This window comes from Salmo salar, unplaced genomic scaffold, assembly GCF_905237065.1.
Source record: "Salmo salar unplaced genomic scaffold, Ssal_v3.1, whole genome shotgun sequence".
Classification (NCBI taxonomy): domain Eukaryota; kingdom Metazoa; phylum Chordata; class Actinopteri; order Salmoniformes; family Salmonidae; genus Salmo; species Salmo salar.
In genome coordinates, this window is record NW_025547005.1 from 74,576 (window position 1) to 98,448 (window position 23,873).

Genomic DNA, 23,873 nt, shown 5'->3' on the forward strand with positions numbered 1-23,873 from the left:
TCTTCTGTTAGCTACATACTGGATGAATGAGGTAAACGTGTTCTGTTAGCTACATACTGGATGAATGAGGTAAACGTGTTCTTCTGTTAGCTACATACTGGATGAATGAGGTAAACATGTTCTTCTGTTAGCTACATACTGGATGAATGAGGTAAACGTGTTCTTCTGTTAGCTACATACTGGATGAATGAGGTAAATGTGTTCTGTTAGCTACATACTGGATGTTGTTCATAGCAAAGCACTGCAGACTTTATAAATAAGACAGAAGGATTTGAACATCGTTTGGTTTCAAAATGTCATCATACTTTACAACGTTCATGGCAACAAACAACATAATTAATTTGGTCAATTTGATTCGGATTACTGCACCTTTCAGACAGCGGTTTATTTTACTTTAGAAATTACAAACCACACAATAGGTAAACCATGTGTTAATACAGGCATCTCTAGTCAATTTCCATTATAAAAAAGACACACCCAACATTTTGAAAAGGAGGTCCTGAATGTTACCCCTTGGTAGACTGAAACGTTAACACGCCCTCTCTCCCCCACTTCAATTAACAATTTAAGGAAACTGTAAATGACTTCTTGACATTAAAGCAGCCATCAATACACAGAACAAAAATTACAATTAAAAACTAAATAAATTCAACATATTGGTCTGTCAGTTACAGCAGCTTAACCTGGGGGGGGTCTTCCTGCAACCCCCACATTGTTCCCTGAACAAGATCAGTTCAGTAGTTAACACTAAACAAGCCAAACGTAGTGCAAACTCACTGGTCTTGCATCTAAAACTATTGTACATTCCATTACCAGTGCTCAGGTGCTTGAGGAACACAAATATCTACACATCTAATCACCAACATTTGTGAGCTCTGTGTGAATTTCAGTAGAACGGGTATGAATCTTCAATTTGACAATTTGTATTCAAACTGTCTCTCAATCATAGAAAAAGCGGTTAAATAGTTTCTTCCAATCATGTCTTTTCAGCTCAAATTCTGCTGAAATTAATTATTATTATTATTAAATATGAAAAGGGCCCTTAGAGAAATATCACAGATGTGTCCAAATCACATCTATATATATTTATAATTTAACCAGGCAAGTCAGTTAAGAACAAATTCTTATTTACAATGACAGCCTACCCCGGCCAAAACCCGGATGACGCTGGGCCAATTGTGCGCCGCCCTATGGGACTCCCAATCACGGCCGGTTGTGATACAGCCTGGATTCAAACCAGGGTCTGTAGTGACGCCTCTTGCACTGAGATGCAGTGCCTTAGACTGCTGAGCCACTCGGGAGCCCCAAAAGCATCAATCGATCGATCGATCGTTTTAGGATAACGAAATGCAACATACACTGTCACTACATTATTACAGTGTTACAAAATCTATTTTAACTACACAATATAAAAGTTTCTGTATTAATTTTAACTTGTGATTTCCATATGAAACTACAACCACATTGTTACCAAACAACATAGTATCACCAACAGTAGTATTACCGACAGCCTTCTTGAACAACAAATTAGATATGTTATATTGCTAATAATACAATACCTTACTTAGCCCTGTAAACTATAAAACCATGATCTAAAAAAAGATATATTAACTCCTCAATACTGACGACCATGAAGAGGAATATCACCTGGTGTTGTGGTTATAAAACTAGAGGGAAGCTTTCTGCATAAACAACAGAAAATACTTTGGTGAGACATTTTGATTCGTCAATTCAACAGATGCAAAAAAAAATAAAAAATTAAAATAAAGCAAAAAAGCTAATTGAATTGAAAGCATAGTACATTTCCTATTCTAGTGAGGCTAGCTGCATTTAGACCCTGGAGAAATCAGACTGATTGTTGATTATCACTTACTGAGGTACGGCAGTGGTCTGGATTGGACAGCGAGTGTTTTTCACGTCACCGACGATCTAATCTCAATTAACCATCGTCAAACGTAGACCTACCGCCTGACTGGCTGTAGTCTAACATCGGATGCCCTTTAATAGCCAGTCTGTATTACAAATTCATATCATTCAAGTAATTTGCTCAAAACGAATTGTCTTCATCTGGAATTAATTTCTAAAAGACGATTTGAGGACCATCTCTCCCCTGTGGTCAGGTCCTCCACCGCTCCTCAAACCTGCCTGGGACGCTACGTAAACGCAGTGCAAATAAACATGGAAATAAAGCAACAAATTATCCTTATACAAACAAAACAATGTTTTATCCCACTGGACATGATAGGAGACGTCTGTCTGGGATGGATCCTCTTCCTGCCCTACCGGCCTGTACGTAGCCTACTGTGGTGGTGCTACGCACTAAATGGTCCCCCCCCTCCCTCAGACCCCGCAGTCATTGGTTCTGTCTGGGATGGATCCTCTTCCTGCCCTACCGGCCTGTACGTAGCCTACTGTGGTGGTGCTACGCACTAAATGGTCCCCCCTCCCTCAGACCCCGCAGTCATTGGTTCTGTCTGGGATGGATCCTCTTCCTGCCCTACCGGCCTGTACGTAGCCTACTGTGGTGGTGCTACGCACTAAATGGTCCCCCCCCCTCCCTCAGACCCCGCAGTCATTGGTTCTGTCTGGGATGGATCCTCTTCCTGCCCTACCGGCCTGTACGTAGCCTACTGTGGTGGTGCTACGCACTAAATGGCCCCCCCCCCCTCTCCCTCAGACCCCGCAGTCATTGGTTCTGTCGTGTAGTTTCCTGTTGAGGGTGAGGAGGGTGACGAGGACGGCCACCGCCAGGTGGAACAGCAGCTGCCAGACATTCCTCAGACCAAACAGGAAGCAGTTACAGACCACGACCACACTCAGCAGTACCAGGGACTTGACACTCTTCAGAGAAGAGTGGAACAGGTACAGGTGACACTGACCAACACAGCACAGGAACGCCAACAGGAAGGCCAGCACATTCCAGATTCCTTCATAATCATCCTGTAGCAAACGTGACATTTAAGAACAACAGAACAGTGTTGACATTGACAGACAGTTGGTCTTTATGAGCGGACTACAACATTAGCAGAATAAAATACATTATCAGCCAAGTTGAATTAGACATCGCTAAATAGAATGGAGGACCAGGAAGGTATCTTCTACATGTTTAATAGAATATTGTACCTGGAAGGTATCTTCTACCTGTTTAATAGAATATTGTACCTGGAAGGTATTCTCTATGAGGTGAACTCCCCTGATGAGGTTCAGAGAAGAACACATGATGTTGAGGACCAGTGAGAGGATTCCTGGGGCGGTCACTGGCTGCAACCTCTGGTTCTGACCTGGAGGACCGATCCAACACAACACAGGATCAAGCAACGTTTAACTGAAGTAAAAACGTCGATCTCTGAGGCAAAAGGTCCTCCTTCTTCGGATTCTTACCGGATTCAGAAAGTTGTTCCGCGTGGCCATTGGCTGACCCGTTGGTAAGCTCCACCTCCTCCAGGGTGAGGATCTGCAAAGGGCGTGTTTTCAGATCCTCCTGTACCTCGGTCAGAGTGACCTCCAGCGCTGGACCACCCCTCTGGTTATACTGCTGCTGCAGCCAGGCTAGGCTGTTGTCTAACAGAATAGAATAGAATATTAACCCTTCTATTTATACTGCTGCTGCAGCCAGGCTAGGCTGTTGTCTAATAGAATAGAATAGAATATTAACCCTTCTATTTATACTGCTGCTGCAGCCAGGCTAGGCTGTTGTCTAATATAATAGAATAGAATAGAATAGAATATTAACCCCTCTGGTTATACTGCTGCTGCAGCCAGGCTAGGCTGTTCTCTAACAGAATAGAATAGAATATTAACCCTTCTATTTATACTGCTGCTGCAGCCAGGCTAGGCTGTTGTCTAATATAAAATAATCCCTTCTATTTATACTGCTGCAATGATATTGTATGTTGTTTTTACGTATCTGGACTCCTGCCTACATGACTGCCTCATGGGATAAAATAAAATATATAGATGACCTACAGATGACCTCTGTTCAATACATTAATGTTGCTGGACTGTAGCACCAAGGCTCTAACCACTAGGCTACCTGCTGGACTGGAGCACCAAGGCTCTAACCACTAGGCTACCTGCTGGACTGGAGCACCGAGGCTCTAACCACTAGGCTACCTGCTGGACTGTAGCACCAAGGCTCTAACCACTAGGCTACCTGCTGGACTGGAGCACCGAGGCTCTAACCACTAGGCTACCTGCTGGACTGTAGCACCGAGGCTCTAACCACTAGGCTACCTGCTGGACTGTAGCACCGAGGCTCTAACCACTAGGCTACCTGCTGGACTGGAGCACCAAGGCTCTAACCACTAGGCTACCTGCTGGACTGTAGCACCGAGGCTCTAACCACTAGGCTACCTGCTGGACTGGAGCACCAAGGCTCTAACCACTAGGCTACCTGCTGGACTGGAGCACCGAGGCTCTAACCACTAGGCTACCTGCTGGACTGTAGCACCGAGGCTCTAACCACTAGGCTACCTGCTGGACTGTAGCACCGAGGCTCTAACCACTAGGCTACCTGCTGGACTGTAGCACCGAGGCTCTAACCACTAGGCTACCTGCTGGACTGGAGCACCGAGGCTCTAACCACTAGGCTACCTGCTGGACTGTAGCACCAAGGCTCTAACCACTAGGCTACCTGCTGGACTGTAGCACCGAGGCTCTAACCACTAGGCTACCTGCTGGACTGGAGCACCAAGGCTCTAACCACTAGGCTACCTGCTGGACTGTAGCACCGAGGCTCTAACCACTAGGCTACCTGCTGGACTGTAGCACCGAGGCTCTAACCACTAGGCTACCTGCTGGACTGTAGCACCGAGGCTCTAACCACTAGGCTACCTGCTGGACTGTAGCACCGAGGCTCTAACCACTAGGCTACCTGCTGGACTGGAGCACCAAGGCTCTAACCACTAGGCTACCTGATGGACTGTAGCACCGAGGCTCTAACCACTAGGCTACCTGCTGGACTGTAGCACCGAGGCTCTAACCACTAGGCTACCTGCTGGACTGGAGCACCGAGGCTCTAACCACTAGGCTACCTGCTGGACTGTAGCACCGAGGCTCTAACCACTAGGCTACCTGCTGGACTGGAGCACCGAGGCTCTAACCACTAGGCTACCTGCTGGACTGTAGCACCAAGGCTCTAACCACTAGGCTACCTGCTGGACTGTAGCACCGAGGCTCTAACCACTAGGCTACCTGATGGACTGTAGCACCGAGGCTCTAACCACTAGGCTACCTGCTGGACTGTAGCACCAAGGCTCTAACCACTAGGCTACCTGCTGGACTGTAGCACCGAGGCTCTAACCACTAGGCTACCTGCTGGACTGGAGCACCGAGGCTCTAACCACTAGGCTACCTGCTGGACTGGAGCACCGAGGCTCTAACCACTAGGCTACCTGATGGACTGTAGCACCAAGGCTCCTGTCCAGGGGTTGTCTAGCCCTGCTCTAGGGTCCTACAGCACCCCAGGAACAGGGTTGTCTACCCCTGCTCTAGGGTCCTACAGCACTACAGGAACAGGGGTTGTCTACCCCTGCTCTAGGGTCCTACAGCACTCCAGGAACAGGGTTGTCTACCCCCTCAGGTCCTACAGCACCCTACAGGAACTCTACCCCTGCACACTTCTCACCACCCCCCATCACCCCCTCTACACCACCCCTCCACCATCACCCCCCTCCCCTTCTACACCACCCCTCCCCCATCACCCCCTCCCCTTCTACACCACCCTCCCCCATCACCCCCTCCCCCTTCTACACCCCCTCCCCACCACCCCTTCTACATCACCCCCCTCCCCTTCTACATCACCCCCTCCCCTTCTACATCACCCCCCCTCCCCCTTCTACACACCGAACTCCAGAAAGGGGTATGGCCTGGCTGCCAGGGCAACCTTGGCGTTGTCCATATGAGCTGTGAACTCCCAGCGCAGGTCCTCTAGAAAACAGAAAGCCATGGCTGCAGGGAGGCTGGCGTCACAGACGCTCATGTAGGATACACCCTCACTGGAGAGGAAACTAGAGGGAGGAGAGGGGGATGAGGAAGAGAGGAGGAAACAGCCGGTCACAGCTTGCCCACAGTATGCAGCAGGACAGTTTCTGAATCATTTTCAAAATGTGGAGACTTGGTTGAACAGATCAGAAACCATTCTGTTTACCGTCTAATCTTCCCTGTGCCACTTTCGCTATGTTGAGGTACAGTACCTTCAGAAAGTATTCACACCCCTAGACTTAAACACATTTTGTGTTACAGCCTGAATTTAAAATGAATTACATTGAGATTGTGTGTGTAGGCCAGTGACAACACACCATAATGTCAACGTGGAATTATGTTTTTAGAAATTAAAAATGAAAAGCTGAAATCCAACACTGAGTACCACTCTTGATATTTTGAAGCATGTGGCTGCATCGTGTTAGGTTATCCATCTTTCAGCAGGACAAAAACCTAAAACACAAAGCCAAACATACAGTGGAGAAGTTGAACGTTCCTGAGTGGTCTAGTTACAGTTTTTGACTGAAATCGGCTTTAACTCTACGGCAGGACTGAAAAATGGCTGTCTAGCGATGATCATCCGCCAACTTGACAAGAGCTTAAATCATTTTAAGAATAATGTGCCAATCTAGGTGTGGCTTACCCAGAAATACAGCTTTAAATCACTGCCAAAGGTGATTCTAACATGTATTGAGTCATACAGAAATCACATTTACATGAGTGTTCACACGGCGGTCTGGATCTCCCTGGACGTGAGTCAATAATCACCTTTCGTAACATTTACAGCCGTGAGTCTTTCTGGGTAAGACATTTCCACAAATGGATTGTGTAACATTTACCTATTAACCTATTAAAGATTCCTCAAGCTCTGTCAAACTGTTTGTTGATCATGTCTAGACATCTATTTTCAGGTCTTGATGGTACTCAGTAATGTGTTGCATTGGATTTGCCAGATTTTTTGCAGTATTACTTTAGTGCCTTGTTGCAAACAGGATGCATGTTTTTGAATATTTGTTATTCTGTACAGGCTTCCTTCTTTCACTCTGTCAATTAGGTTACTATTGTGGAGTAACTACAATGTTGATCCATCCTCCATTTTATCCCATCACAGCCATTAACCTGTTGGGGCTAGGGGGCAGTATTGAGAATTTAGAAAAAAATATGTGCCCATTTTTAACTGCCTCCTACACCAACTCAGAAGCTAGAATATGCATATTATTGTTCAGGTTTGGATAGAAAACTCTCTGAATTTTCTAAAACTGTTTGAATGGTGTCTAAGTATAACAGAACTCATATGGCAGTCAAAACCCTGAGACAAACTCTGACAGGAAGTGGATACCTGATGTGTAGAATTACCTTTAAGCCTATGCCATTGAAACACACAGGGGCTTTTTCGAACAAAACTACATTTGTTATGGACCTGGGATTCCTGGAAGTGACATCTGATGAAGAGAATCAAAGGTAATGGATTATTTACATAGTATTTTCGATTTTAGATCTCCCCAACATGACGTCTAGTCTGTATCGCAACGCGTATTTTTCTGGGTGCAGTGCTCAGATTATTGCAAAGTGTGATTTCCCAGTAAGGTTATTTTTAAATCTGGCAATCCAGTTGCGTTCAAGAGATGTAAATCTATAATTCTTTAAATGACAATATAATATTTTACCAATGTTTTCTAATTTTAATTATTTAATTTGTGGTGCTGACTTGACTGCCGGTTATTGAAGGGAAACGATTTCCTGAACATTAACGCCATAGTAAAACGCTGTTTTTGGATATAAATATGAACTTGATAGAACAAAAAATGCATGCATTGTCTAACATAATGTCCTAGGATTGTCAAAGGTCAGTGCATAATTTTAGCTGGTTTTCTGCTTTTGGTGACGCGTGTCTTTGCATTGACAAAACATTACACACAGCTATTTTCAATGTACTGTCCTAACATAATCTAACTTTATGCTTTCGCCGTAAAGCCTTTTTGAAATCGGACAACGTGGTTAGATTAAGGAGATGTTTATCTTTCAAAGGGTGTAAGATAGTTGTATGTTTGAGAAATTTGAATTATGACATTTAATTGTTTTCAAATTTGGCGCTCTTGATATTTCACCTGTTGTTGATAGGGTGTACCAGGGGTGGGACGCTTGCGTCCCACATAGTCCATAGAGGTTAAACTCTAACTGTTTTAAAGTCACCATTGTCCTCATTGTGAAATCCCTGAGCGGTTTCTTTTCTCATCGGCAACTGAGTTAGGAAGGATGCCTGTATCTTTGTAGTGACTGGGTGTATCGATACACCATCCAAAGTGTAATTAATAACGTCACCATGCTGAAAGGGATATTCAATGTCCGCTTTTTAATTTTTTTACCCGTCTCCCAATAGGTGCTCTTATTTGCAGGGGATTGGAAAACCTCCCTGGTCTTTGTGGTTGAATCTGTGTTTGTAATTCACTGCTCGACTGAAGGACTTTACAGATAATTGTATGTGTGGAGGTACAGAGATGAGGGAGTCATTCAGAAGTCATGTTAAACACTGTTATTACACACAGAGTGAGTCCAACTTATTAAGCACATTTTTACTCCTGAACTTATTGAGGCTTGCCATAACAATGGGGTTCAATACTTTTTCATTCAAGACATTTCAGATTTTGATTAATTGCCCCCCCCCAAATAAAAACAGTTCCACTGACATTATGGGGTATTGTGTGAAGGCCAGTGACCAAAAAAATATCAATATAAATAATTTTAAATTCAGGCTGTAACACAATGTTAAAGGGGTGTGAATACTTTCTGAAGTGTGTGTGTCCTTACTATCTATATTACACACACACACACACCGTACTATATCTATCTATACACATATCCATATATAGTAATATAATATATACATACACACACATACACACACACACACACACACACCTAGGTATAGAATATACTATAGAAAAAAAAATATATATATATATCTTACTATATATTGAGGTCATGGCCCTTGACCGCCCCTCTGTCGGGGAACAGGCTAAGGGCCTTGGAGATGGTCCGTAGCTGCTGCTTCCTCTCCTGCAGCTCTGGGTTGTGTTGGAAGTCAGTGGAGGCTGAGAGAGGCAGACCATCCCTGACCCGCACCACCAGTGCAAACAGGATCAGAGACATGGTCCACACAGGCCACTGGGTTCACATAGCCTGCAACGACAACACAGGAAAAAACATTTAACAGAGTGCAATACAAAATACAGAGGACAGGACACGACAGGAGACTCAGAGACTCAATTACAACTGAGTCACATCTGGTATGAAGTCAGTACCGCAGTCAGGGGAGTATTCATTAGGAACCAATCAGAACCAAACGGAACCAAACATGGGGGGGACTTAAATAAATCTGTCCAATAGAAACTCTTGTTTTCATTGCAAAACGTTTTCCCGTCTAGACTAACGCTCAGTGGTAGTAGGCTAACAGTTAGCTGCTAACAGTTAGCTAGCCAGTTGTCAGTCACTAGGTGGTACATCAGCTCAGTAGTAGGCTAACAGTTAGCTAGCCAGTTGTCAGTCACTAGGTGGTACATCAGCTCAGTAGTACTAGGCTAACAGTTAGCTAGCTAGTGTACTATATGGCAGAATGATGGCAAACATTTTATTTTATTTTACAAGGTGGTGCTGATGATTAATTAAGGCAAGGGGTCTCTGCCCCTCTTTGGACTCATTTAAAAAAAAAAAATGAACACCTGTAACTGCCATTTCCTATGATGGAGTCTTTAATGAACAAGACAAAAATATATGTATATATTCTTTATGGAAACCCTGTAATATGTCCTTGCTTGTTGACCTAATTTAGCTAGCTAACTGTTAGCAGCTAACTGTTGACCTAATTTAGCTAGCTAACAGTAGGGACTGTTAGCCGCTAACTGTTAGCCTACTACTGAGCGGATGTACCAGCTAGTGACTGACATCTGGCTAGCTAACTGTTAGCAGCTAACTGTTAGCCTACTACTGAGCGGATGCACCACCTAGTGACTGACAACTGGCTAGCTAACTGTTAGCAGCTAACTGTTGACCTCATTTTGCTAGCTAATAATAGGAACGTCAAAGGTTCAGTATAATTACGTGTACTTTCCAAAGTGCTGGTAGAACGTTCAGGTTTCTATGATGTGAAGCATGCACACAATGAAAACGCATGCACACCTGCCAAGCTCGTGCACATGTTTTAGGGTTGGGCGGTATCCAGATTGTCCTATCGTCATACCGTCCCGCTCTCAGCTCGGGATTTTAAAAAAAGCACATTGAGCATCTATTACCAGAATTCTAACAAAATTAGCACAAGTAATAGCAAATATCCATGGAGGCTGCTAGCTAAATATGCTAAAGAGCGCAAACCAGGTAACCAGGTAAGCCAGTTGAGAACAAGTTCTCATTTACAACTACGACCTGGCCAAGATAAAGCAAAGCAGTTCGACACATACAACAACACAGAGTTACAAATGGAATAAACAAGCGTACAGTCAATAACACAATAGAAAAAAAGAAAGTCTATATACAGTGTGTGCAAAAGGCATGAGGAGGTAAGGCAATAAATAGGCCATAGTAGCGAAGTAATTACAATTTAGCAGATTAACACTGGAGTGATAAATGAGCTGATGATGATGTGCAAGTAGAGATACTGGTGTGCAAAAGAGCAGAAAGTAAATAAAAACAGTATGGGGATGAGGTAGGTAGATTGGATGGGATATTTACAGATGAGCTATGTACAGCTGCAGCGACCGGTTAGCAGCTCAGGTAGCTGATGTTTAAAGTTGGTGAGGGAAATTTAAGTCTCCAGCTTCCGCGATTTTTTGCAATTCGTTCCAGTCAGTGGCAGCAGAGACCTGGAAGGAAAGGCGGCCAAAGGAGCTGTTGGCTTTGGGGATGACCAGTGAGATATACCTGCTGGAGCGCGTGCTACGGGTGGGTGTTGTTATCGTGACCAGTGAGCTGAGATAAGGCGGGGCTTTACCTAGCATAGACTTATAGATGACCTGGAGCCAGTGGGTCTGGCGACAAATATGTAGCGAGGGCCAGCCGAATAGAGCATACAGGTTGCAGTGGTGGGTAGTATATGGGGCTTTGGTAACAAAACGGATGTTACTGTGATAGACTGCATCCAGTTTGCTGAGTAGAGTGTTGGATGCTATTTTGTAGATGACATTGCCGAAGTCGAGGATCGGTAGGATAGTCAGTTTTACTAGGGTATGTTTGGCGGCGTGAGTAAAGGAGGCTTTGTTGTGAAATAGAAAGCCGATTCTAGATTCAATTTTGGATTGGAGATGTTTAATGTGAGTCTGGAAGGAGAGTTTACAGTCTAACCAGTCACCCAGGTATTTGTAGTTGTCCACGTATTCTAAGTCAGAGCCGTCCAGAGTAGTGATGCTGGACGGGCGGGCCGGTGCGGGCAGTGATTGATTGAATAGCATGCATTTAGTTTTACTTGCGTTTAAGAGCAGTTGGAGGTACACAGTGTCCAAAGAGGGGCCAGAAGTATACAGAATGGTGTCATCTGCGTAGAGGGGGATCAGAGAATCACCAGCAGCAAGAGCAACATCATTGATGTATACAGAGAAGAGAGTCGGCCCAAGAATTGAACCCTGTGGCTCCCCCATAGAGACTGCCAGAGGTCCGGACAACAGGCCCCTCCGATTTGACACACTGAACTCTGTCTGCAAAGTAGTTGGTAAACCAGGCGAGGCAGTCATTTGAGAAACCAAGGCTGTTGAGTCTGCCGATAAGAATGTGGTGATTGACAGAGTAGAAAGCCTTGGCCAGGTCGATAAAGACGGCTGCACAGTGCTGTCTCTTATCGATGACGATTATGATGTCGTTTAGGACCTTGAGCGTGGCTGAGGTTCACCCGTGACCAGCTCGGAAACCGGATTGCACAGCGGAGAAGGTACGGTGGGATTCGAAATGGTCAGCAATCTGCTTATTAACTTGGCTTTCGAAGACCTTAAAGAGGCAGGGCAGGATGGATATAGGTCTGTAGCAGTTTGGGTCTAATTAACAATTGATAAGATAGGCTATCCAACTCATAAAGTTAAACATATATAGGTAGGAGCTACCGAATGTTATTTTTGGTGAGTTTGGACATTTACAAGTCACATTGTGCAAATGAAGAGTGCTGGCTCTGGAGCAGCACATGTACACGTGACAGGTCTGCCCGCTCTGAGAAGATGTGGGAGGAGCAGACAGCCCAGAATGGAGAAGAGAAAGAACACAAGGAAATCAAAAGATATCTGTACACCTGCATCTGAACCACGGCACAAAGCATGCATCTGAACCACAAAGCCAACACAATGATGCCCAGTCACCTTATTAATTCAGCCACTCAGATAACTAGCAAGTTAAAACTTATGGGTCGCAGAATTCTGTTTTTCATGCAGGAAAAAATAAATCTCTTTTCTGCACAGATCTAAAATGGTTCTTATTGTCATTTCTGCAGACAGATAAGATTTTGTGCTTCAGTTGCACTTCTCCACTGTGATGAGAATTCAGGAACTGGCATTCGATCAGCAGACAGCGTTCAGACTGACAAGTAGCTTTCTTCTCAGGTAATTTTCTCAGTGTAGCCGGCCAATTTTTCTCCATAAAATTCAAGATTAACTTTAAGCAAAACATTAGGAAATGTAGCTGGCTACATTATTTCTATGATAAACAGAAATATGTTGGCTATGCATAGTTAAAAAAAAAAATGCCTTGCTTTTTAATTGTTATGCTCATTTAGCCTACTTGTACAGCTATCAGCCAAATAGCATTGAACTTCTGTTATCTGATGAAAATAAAGCTATTTTCTGGCTAATGTGTTGCACTAATAAACTAGTGTATTTTCTGTAAAGGAAAACTATAGTTGCACGTTCCTGATCAGTCTATTGAGGCCCTTTCTCCCTGCTATTTACATACAAACACGCGACTGGCTCAACTGTTCTGGGGAACAATGGAAAGCTTAATAATGTCAAATAATGTGATGTGAAATGAAGAACGCAATCTGCTTCATCTCCTCACGTGTTAAAAGGAAGCTACAAATATTACAAATGTATAGGAAAATACACTGGTATACAGCGTCTGAAGGTATAAAGCCCAGGCCTAACATGGTTCTGGTATAACGCCCAGACCTAACATGGTTCTGGTATACAGCGTCTGAAGGTATAACGCCCAGGCCTAACATGGTTCTGGTATAACGCCCAGGCCTAACATGGTTCTGGTATACAGCATATGAAGGTATAACGCCCAGACCTAACATGGTTCTGGTATACAGCGTCTGAAGGTATAACGCCCAGACCTAACATGGTTCTGGTATACAGCTTCTGAAGGTATAAAGCCCAGGCCTAACATGGTTCTGGTATACAGCGTCTGAAGGTATAACGCCCAGACCTAACATGGTTCTGGTATACAGCGTCTGAAGGTATAACGCCCAGACCTAACATGGTTCTGGTATACAGCGTCTGAAGGTATAACGCCCAGACCTAACATGGTTCTGGTATACAGCGTCTGAAGGTATAACGCCCAGGCCTAACATGGTTCTGGTAACAGCATTGAAGGTATAACGCCCAGGCCTAACATGGTTCTGGTATACAGCGTATGAAGGTATAACGCCAAGACCTAACATGGTTCTGGTATACAGCATCTGAAGGTATAACGCCCAGACCTAACATGGTTCTGGTATACAGCGTCTGAAGGTATAACGCCCAGACCTAACATGGTTCTGGTATAACGCCCAGGCCTAACATGGTTCTGGTATACAGCGTCTGAAGGTATAAAGCCCAGACCTAACATGGTTCTGGTATACAGCGTCTGAAGGTATAACGCCCAGACCTAACATGGTTCTGGTATAACGCCCAGGCCTAACATGGTTCTGGTATAACGCCCAGGCCTAACATGGTTCTGGTATACAGCGTCTGAAGGTATAACGCCCAGACCTAACATGGTTCTGGTATACAGCATATGAAGGTATAACGCCCAGACCTAACATGGTTCTGGTATACAGCATATGAAGGTATAACGCCCAGACCTAACATGGTTCTGGTATACAGCATATGAAGGTATAAAGCCCAGGCCTAACATGGTTCTGGTATACAGCATATGAAGGTATAACGCCCAGACCTAACATGGTTCTGGTATACAGCGTCTGAAGGTATAACGCCAGGCCAACTGGTATAACGCCCAGACCTAACATGGTTCTGGTATACAGCGTCTGAAGGTATAACGCCCAGGCCTAACATGGTTCTGGTATACAGCGTCTGAAGGTATAACGCCCAGACCTAACATGGTTCTGGTATACAGCATATGAAGGTATAACGCCCAGGCAAATCCCTCGCTGAGACCTCTTCAACACGCAGCAGTCCAGCCTTTCGAAACCCGTTGATGATAGTGGATGTTTTGACAATGCTCCACGCTGTCAGGACCCACAAATTTGAAAGCGGGAAAAATCCATATATTAGCCGCGTCATTGTATAAGCCGCGAGGTTCAAAGCGTGGGGAAAAAAGTTGCGGCTTATAGTCCGGAATTTACGGTAGTTGGGGTTCTTTCCCCCCCGCACGCTCGTGCACTGTTTGTGAGTGACCGTAATTATAGAATAGTAACAAACAAATCCATTACATGTACAGTATAAAATGGAGATAATTATCTATAATGTTTTTCTTAGCACACGCCCCCAAGTTTAGTCTCCATAGTAGAGGAACGCTTGTCACCTCTCAAACAGCCAATCACGAGGGCCAGCTCACAAGTATTGGCTTTTTAGACACGGTTCCTAATCAACACTAAAAGCTAAATTATTTTGAAAACATAAAAACAAAGCTTCAGTAGGCTACCGCAAAGGGAATCTGAACGCTGTTCAGTAGGCTACCGCAAAGGGAATCTGAACGCTGTTCAGTAGGCTACCGCAAAGGGAATCTGAACGCTGTTCAGTAGGCTACCGCAAAGGGAATCTGAACGCTGTTCAGTAGGCTACCGCAAAGGGAATCTGAACGCTGTTCAGTAGGCTACCGCAAAGGGAATCTGAACGCTGTTCAGTAGGCTACCGCAAAGGGAATCTGAACGCTGTGCGGTAGAAGAGTCCAGTGTTTCAGCCTGTTTTTTTACTTTATTTCACCTTTAATTAACCAGGTAGGCAAGTTGTGAACAAGTTCTCATTTACAACTGCGACCTGACCAAGATAAAGCAAAGCAGTTTGACACATTACAACAACACAGAGTTACACATGGAGTAAAACAACATACAGTCAATAATACAGTAGAAAAGCAAATGAGGTGAGATAAGGGAGGTAAAGGCAAAAAAGTCCATGGTGGCAAAGTAAATACAATATAGCAAGTAAAACACTGGAATGGTAGATTTGTAGTAGAAGAAAGTGCAAAGTAGAAATAGAGATAATGGGGTGCAAAGGAGCAAAATAAAATAAATAAATACAGTAGAGGAAGAGGTAGTTGTTTGGGCTAAATTATAGATGGGCTATGTACAGGTGCTATGTAAAAGGTCCATTGGATTTCTTTGCAGCGCATACATCATTTCCGATTTTAGAAATTGATCAAATTGATAAAAGGCATTATAGAAGCATTGCTTCTATAGCCAATACCAGACACTCATTCATTTTTCGTCGCTCAGTCTTCTAAAGTCCCGACTCCATTTAAAGCCAAGATGTTTAGATTTATTTTTGATTATACTTTTGAACTGCTTTTTGTGACGTGGATGTTCAAAAGTGTTCATTGAGTATTGTTGTAATTGTCATTATTATATTTTAAAAATATATAAATTAAAAAATAAATGAATTCAGTACCCTCCAAACTCGTCATCAAGCTGGAGGCCCTGTGCAACTGGGTCCTGGACTTCCTGACGGGCCGCCCCCAGGTGGTGAAGGTAGGTAACAACATCTCCACCCCGCTGATCCTCAACACTGGGGCCCCACAAGGGTGCGTTCTCAGCCCTCTCCTGTACTCCCTGTTCATCCATGACTGCATGGCCCAGCATGCCTCCAACTCAATCATCAAGTTTGCAGACGACACTACAGTGGTAGGCTTGATTACCAACAACGACGAGACGGCCTACAGGGAGGAGGTGAGGGCCCTCGGAGTGTGGTGTCAGGAAAATAACCTCACACTCAATGTCAACAAAACAAAGGAGATGATCGTGGACTTCAGGAAACAGCAGAGGGAGCAGCCCCCATCCACATCGACGGGACAGTAGTGGAGAAGGTGGAGAGTTAAGTTCCTCGGTGTACACATCACGGACAAACTGAAATGGTCCACCCACACAGACAGCGTGGTGAAGAAGGCGCAGCAGCACCTCTTCAACCTCAGGAGGCTGAAGAAATTTGTCTTGTCACCAAAAACACTCAAACTTTTACAGATGCACATTCGAGAGCATCCTGTCGGGCTGTATCACCGCCTGGTACGGCAGCTGCTCTGCCCACACCCGTAAGGCTCTCCAGAGGGTAGTGAGGTCTGCACAACGCATCACCGGGGGCAAACTACCTGCCCTCCAGGACACCTACACCACCCGATGTCACAGGAAGGCCAAAAAGATCATCAAGGACAGCAACCACCCGAGCCACTTCCTGTTCCCCCCGCTATCATCCAAAAGGCGAGGTCAGTACAGGTGCATCAAAGCTGGAACCGAGAGACTGAAAAACAGCTTCTATCTCAAGGCCATCAGACTGTTAAACAGCCATCACTAACACAGAGTGGCTGCTGCCAACATACTGACTCAACTCCAGCCACTTTAATAATGGGAACATTGATGTAATCAATTTATTACTTGCGACTTTATATTAGATAATGTTTACATAACCTACATTATTCATCTCATATGTATATACTGTACTCTATACCATCTACTGCATCTTGCCATCCTGATGTAATGTATCACTAGCCACATTAAACAATGCCGCTTTATATGTTTTCATACCCTACATTACTCATCTCATATGTATATACTGTACTCTATACCATCTGTTACATCTTGCCTATGCCGTTCGGCCATCACTCATTTATATATTTTTATGTACATATTCGTATTCATTCCTTTACACTTGTGTGTACAAGGTAGTTGTTGTGGAATTGGTAGATTACTTGTTAGATATTACTGCACGGTCGGAACTTGAAGCACAAGCATTTCGCTACACTCGCATTAACATCTGCTAACCATGTGTATGTGACCAATACATTTGATTTGATTTTAATTAATAAAAAAAATCGAAATGAATGAAAACGAAAAGAAAATAAATCAAGAAAAAAAAAATGGGGAAAAATAAATAAATACTAAAATATAATGTAAAAAAATATAATAAAAAAATATATATAAAAATAAAAGTAATTTTTTAAAAAGCGTCCGATTAATATCGGCTTTTTTTGGTCCTCCAATAATCGGTGTTGAAGAATCATAAATCGGGCGACCTCTACCACCGACATGTCAATAGACAAGGTATAAACCAGCCTTTCGCGTGCGCTGCAAAATACATTTAGAAATCTAAATTATTAAATTATTGCACGCGACAACGAGCGTTTGCATTGCCAATGACTAAAATAGAAGTCAGTTCTATTTGTGACGCAGATGCGCTGCAAATCCTGCCTCTCCCATCGCCTCATTGGTTTATAGAAGCAGATACCCACGTGCCGTCTCATTGGTTATACACATGTGGGTGGCGGTAATTGCACCTAATTTATGAAAGTTGCCAATCGCAATACAAAGTCAAGAGAAGAACAATCCTGAAAGAAGAGAGATGACTAAAAACAATTCGGTTGAACGTTTTGTGTGTGGATTAATTGGCGGGGTAGAGGACCTTGTGCATTTCAGGTAAAATAACAACTCAATGTTTATATCCCAGGACAAATTAGCTAGCAAGTGCAAGCTAACTAGCATAAATATTTAATGCTTTTCAACCTGTCCCCAAATTAATATGATTGGTTCAGAGCTTGTTTTGATATTAACCTGCGTGTCGTGATCGCGTTTGGTGTAGTGGCACAAAATACATTTACGCACGACGGCGCACAAGCGCAGTCGGTTTGGGTTTGTGTAATTTATAAGAGGGTGTAAACGATGCTGAATGAGTGTAGACTAGGGCTGACCCCAATTAGTCAACTAGTTGATTGTTTGGTCGTTCGGCTGTTGGTCGACCGAGACGGTTTTAGTCGAGCAGTAAAAATATATACACACAGTGCATTCAGGAAGTATTCAGACCCCTTAACATTTTCCACTTTGTTCTGCTACAGCCCAGAATGCACTGCTCTCCCATTATTGTTTCATTACTTCATTGTGCAAATTGTTTGCGTTTGTTAGTTATATCAATTCCCCATTACACATCACTAGTACATTTACAATTAATACATTGGGCGTGTCTATGTATGGAAAATACGTTTCAAATTTTAGAGCAATAGATTGGTCGCATGAACAGATGACTTTCGGTAGACCAAGACATATATTTTTGTAGGGGACAGCCCTAGTGTGGACAAAGAGCTCTCCAATAGGTTTACCGAAATATTCAGGGGCCATTTTCTTAAAAGTAAGGTGAAGTTTATCAACTTTCAAAGCATAATTACTTTCCCATTGTTCCTCAATTGCAGTGTATGATACCATTTTCTAGTCTCTACTTTTATCCAATGTAAAAAAAAAAAAAAACACCACTTCAAATGTTGCTACATAAGACCGAGACGAGGAGATCCGTCACATCTTATCTACCCGCACGGACAACCGGTAAAGTAAGTTAAAATATAATTGTATTTAACATTCTGGCTTGTAGAGGTCGTCAGAGGAAACTTTCCTGATCCCAAACGCTCATTTATCCTGGACGTTGAATCCTGTACAATTCAACATCGGGTCACCAGGCTAAGGTTCGCCCTGCCTGCTAACAGATGGCTCAATGCACGTTTCATTGCCACAACAAGTTGAATATGAGTCTAAAAGTAGCAATGTGTTAAGCAGCAAGCCTGACTTTCAGTCACAGTGACTGACTTTAGATAAACGAGTCTCCATAATTATTTTAGGAAAGCATATCACACCAATAAGCGCACCGTGGCGAACAGAAATATTGCTTGTTGCAAACGTGGCTGGCTAACAGCGTTAGCAGCTAGCTACTATGTTTACCTTACCTTAACATTCTTCGGTACATTTTGTTTATCTCAAATTGTTGTGATACAACATGTGAAGGAAAGTAGACACTTTTAGTTATGTTTTGCCAATGACTGTACATGTAATTTAAGGTAGACTGTTGTCCAATACTTTGAAAATACACACTAGCTTTCTTAATATATTTTTTTATTGCTAAGCATTATGGGAAAAGATGAAAACAAAAATCTTCTTCCGGGTTCCGCGACGTCTTTTCTTAAAGAGACAGTAGCTCAATAAACCTTACGGTTCGGGTTGGGACGTCCTTCCCAGCACGACACAGCTGATTCAAATTACCAACTCATCATCAAGCTTTGATGATTTCAATCAGCTGTGTAGTGCTACCGTTTCTACCGATCTGCGTGCCTGTTATGATTCATTTCAATAATAACGTTTTCGTTTTCTCAAAGTCATTGTCACGTTGTTAATCATAAAAATCAGAAGTAAAAAAAAAAAAAAAAAGTATACAATTAGAAAAGTTGAAATGTAATTTTGGCAAGAGCACTAGCCTCTATGGACACATTGATACACTGTGGTCCTTTGGCGGCTAAAGAAACGAGTGTAAAACTCCGAGATGCAGCTGTAGGCCTCTAACTTCCATCCTCAACTAAGTAAAATGCATAGGCCTAAAGCTGACAAATACAAACATTAGAAAATATCATGATAAATTCTGTTTTTTTTCAATCACAAGCTCTCTACTTGTAGGTGAAAATTCATGACTATGGTTGATTTTCCAGGATCCAGACTTTTCTCCCTGTAGTATTGAGACATAGGGTTAATTAATAGACTTGTTTAAGCAGAATAAAGGCTGAGCTCAGGTGAATGGACAGAGCTGGATAAACAAAGAGTTAACCGTTGGACATATAAAACAGAATGTAAGCAGAATCCACGGGAGTGTACAGACTGGGTCAACACGGAGTTAATCACTAGACATGTAAAAACAGAACGTAAGCAGAAAATGTGTACCTTAGTTACTTAATATAGGCACCACAAGCCATGTATCTGTAATAAGAACATGTGTACTAATCAAGTATTATTAGAAAAGCACTTATTAGGAAAGTATATATGTAATAAATGTATTATTTTTTGTATTAACACTATGGCGCCGCCACTATTATAATCTAATGGTGGCGCCCACATCTGAGCAGATGCAGTTAACAAGCAAGAATTGGGACAAGAAGATAATGGTGGCGAGAGGCCAAGGGGTGTTACTCCTCTACATAGAGGGGAGGGACCATGTGTGATATCTGAAGGTGGAAACCTATAAAGCCTGAGGTCTGTAACAAGAAAATTCAGTTGTTCCATGGAATTGCTCGGCTTCTGTTACTGTTGTATTATAGTCTTTTTGAATTTATCTGAGAAATATTTGATTCAATATTTCCACAACATACTCCGCCTGTCTGCCTCCCTTTCTGTCTTGACTTGAGCAATTGCTAGTGAAGTACAACATTGTAACATTACATCCCAAATTGCGGGCTTCCCAAACACACTGGTGATTTGAAACAATCCACAGCAAAACATTTTAAAAGAAGCAAATGATCCTCTGGTGAAGTATTTTATTTAGAAAGGAGCAGTAACTGTTCACCTGCCAACTTTACAATTCACCAGAGATCTTTATGTATATTTTATTTAAACTTTATTTAACTAGGCAAGTTGGTTACGAACAAATTCTTATTTTCAATGACGGCCTAGGAACAGTGGGTTAACTACCTTGTTCAGGGGTAGAATGACAGATTTTTACCTTGTCAGGTCGGGGATTCGATCTAGCAACTTTTTGGTTACTGGTCCAACACTCTAACCACTAGGCTACCTGCTGGTTACTAGCCCAACGCTCTAACCACTAGGCTACCTGCTGGTTACTGGCCCAACGCTCTAACCACTAGGCTACCTGCTGGTTACTGGCCCAACGCTCTAACCACTAGGCTACCTGCTGGTTACTAGTCCAACGCTCTAACCACTAGGCTACCTGCTGGTTACTGGCCCAACGCTCTAACCACTAGGCTACCTGCTGGTTACTGGCCCAACGCTCTAACCACTAGGCTACCTGCTGGTTACTGGCCCAACGCTCTAACCACTAGGCTACCTGCTGGTTACTGGCCCAACGCTCTAACCACTAGGCTACCTGCTGTTTACTGGCCCAACGCTCTAACCACTAGACTACCTGCTGGTTACTGGCCCAACGCTCTAACCACTAGACTACCTGCTGGTTACTGGTCCAACGCTCTAACCACTAGGCTACGCTGCCGCCCCACAATGACGAGATGCTCATGTCTCCACTCTAACAATGGGAGTCTTTCTCTCAGTGGCGGGAAGGCAGGCGAAATCCCGGAAATCGGTCCGAGCTGTTTGGCCTATAAACTATTATGAGCCCTATATTGACAGATGAGACTCTCACTAACACGATGGTTCTGAAGCCTCGTATGACATCGGTACAGCCAACTTCTGTCTGTAGTTTCTGGACGTTTTGGGCTACACACTAATACACACTTTACCCTCTGGGCAAAGGTGAGACTCTCACTAACATGTACGTTTCGGTTGTTTTTCTCTAGGACAGGCCTTACAAGACTCATGTTCCCAGTACCAGTTAAAACACTAAATGTAAGTATATATGGAGACTGTTTATTGGCAAAAATATGTGGTTAAATACATGTAAAAAATAAAAAAAGAGATATATTTAAAATCCTAGTATATGACAGATACTTCAGAATAAACTACCTTTTGATATTTTGTGGGGGGACTTTCTGTTGTTCCATGTAGTGAATCTGTTGTTCAATGCATTTGTATGGGCTAATAGCAGTAAGGCCCAAAATAAATGTATCAAATCATTTTTGAATATCTTTTTTTATATATATATACTTCATGGGTTTTAAAATTCCAAATCAAATAGCTAAATGATCCTTGGTATGACCTTCTTAAAACAATTCCTCCTAACTTAGTAGACCCCCCCCTCCCGGGCTAAGACAGGGCTTAGACTCTGATGGTTTAAACATGTGCATGTTTTTCTCCTCTGACCAAAAAAAAAAACTGATTTAAGGGGTGTGTGGCAGATTTCAAAACTATTCTGCGGTAGGATACACATGAGTATCCACGATGAACTTGTGCTTCCTCACCAAAGGAGGCCATCTAGGAGGACAACTAACGAATTGACAGATTCCTCAACCACTTATTGTTTTCCAGATCATGGAAGAGAGAGGACAGAGGATGGCCTTTTGCCCAAAGACAAAACCCCATGGTGAGGAGAGGAAGTCCAGTGTCCGGCAGTGGGAGAGTATGGCACGAGATAGAACTGGGACGACATTCTGCACATTTTCTCATCGATGAAACATTCGATCTCAGTACAGTTTTCTGTTCCCAAAACAAGAATCTGTTTTGAACAGATTGGATAAGTAGACGTTTACCCCTTTTTAGACTTTAGTCAAAGTTTCCAAAAAATGGCATTGTTTAAAAGGAGTGCTAGGGCGAATTGAGTTATTGCACACGTGCACTTCACAGAGTAAGCATTCTCTAACGGAAATATGCAAATACATGCTACAACAAGCCTAGGATCTTGCTAGTTCGTGCTTGGCTCTGCCCACCTCCGTGCTTGTTTTGCCCACTATGCTTAATTTGCTCCTATTGGAAACACAGGCTCTGGTGAAGCTGGAATCAGTTTGGTTTTGGGCTTAAACAGTCATATGCTTTGCAATAGTGGAAGCAGAAGCACTGTTTGATTGAGTGAAGTTAGTGAGAATAAAGTCATGAGCAAGAAGAGAGGAGCTACAAGCAGTTTCTTGTTGGACTGAGATTCATTAACAATTCTGCATTTTTTGGGGGGAGATTCATTTGATGTTACGAAGATGGTGAAGGTGGAGTCGGTCCAAATTTCGATTCCGGTCTCGAGACCATATATCGGTCTTGTGACGAATGCATTCCTGTGGCTGTCCTCATGAGAGCCAGTTTCAGAGAGAACAGTCTATGACTTGGGTGACTGGAGTCTTTGACAATGTTTTGTCCATTCCTCTGACATCGCCTAGTATATAGGTCTTAGATGACAGGAAGCTTGGCTTCAGTGATGTACAGTACTGGTCCGTACGCACTACCCTCTGTGGCGCCTTACGGTCAGATGCCGAGCAGTTGCCATACCAGGCGGTAATGCAACCGGTCAGGATGCTCTCGATGGTGCAGCTGTAGAACCTTTTGAGGATCTAGGGACCCATGCCAAATCTTTGTGAACCATGATATGTTATGAGGACACTGAGGAACTTGAAGCGTTCAGCCTGTTCCACAACAGCCCCATTAATGTATTTTATTTGATCTTTATTTAACTAGGCAAGTCAGTTAAGAATAAATTCTTATTTACAATGATGGCCTACCAAAAGGCAAAAGGCCTCCTGTGGGGATGGTGGCTGGGATTAAAAATAAAAAATATATAAATATAGGACAAAACACACATCACGACAGGAGAGATAACGCAACACTACATAAAGAGAGACATAAGATGACAACACAGCATGGCAGCAACTCATGACAACAACATGGTAGTAGCACAACATGGTAGCAGCACAAAACAGGGTACAAACATTATTGGGCACAGACAACAGCACAAAGGCCAAGAAGGTAGAGGCAACAATACATCACGCAAAGCAGCCACAACTGTCAGAGTGTCCATGATTGAGTCTTTGAATGAAGAGATGGAGATAAAACTGTCCAGTTTGAGTGTTTGTTGCAGCTCGTTCCAGTCGCTAGCTGCAGCGAACTGAAAAGAGGAGCGACCCAGGGATGTGTGTGTTTTGGGGAC

The 23,873-nt window shown here is 43.2% G+C and overlaps 1 protein-coding gene and 1 long non-coding RNA gene across 2 annotated transcripts; one reads left to right on the top strand and one right to left on the bottom strand.

Moving 5' to 3' along the window:
- Nucleotides 1-349: 349 nt before the first annotated feature.
- On the bottom strand, nucleotides 350-19,294 carry sec22c (SEC22 homolog C, vesicle trafficking protein). The gene is made up of 6 exons (XM_045711089.1): nucleotides 19,081-19,294; nucleotides 8,951-9,162; nucleotides 5,845-6,008; nucleotides 3,382-3,561; nucleotides 3,163-3,281; nucleotides 350-2,940 (listed from the first exon to the last, which is right to left on the bottom strand). The coding sequence occupies exons 2-6, from the start codon at nucleotides 9,130-9,132 to the stop codon at nucleotides 2,674-2,676; spliced, it is 912 nt and encodes a 303-aa protein (XP_045567045.1). The 5' UTR covers nucleotides 9,133-9,162; nucleotides 19,081-19,294; the 3' UTR covers nucleotides 350-2,673.
- On the top strand, nucleotides 18,436-23,218 carry LOC106590718 (uncharacterized). Its single transcript, XR_006762796.1, has 3 exons — nucleotides 18,436-18,690; nucleotides 21,646-21,694; nucleotides 22,274-23,218. It is a non-coding gene; the product is annotated as an uncharacterized lncRNA (long non-coding RNA).
- The last annotated feature ends 655 nt before the right edge of the window (nucleotides 23,219-23,873 follow it).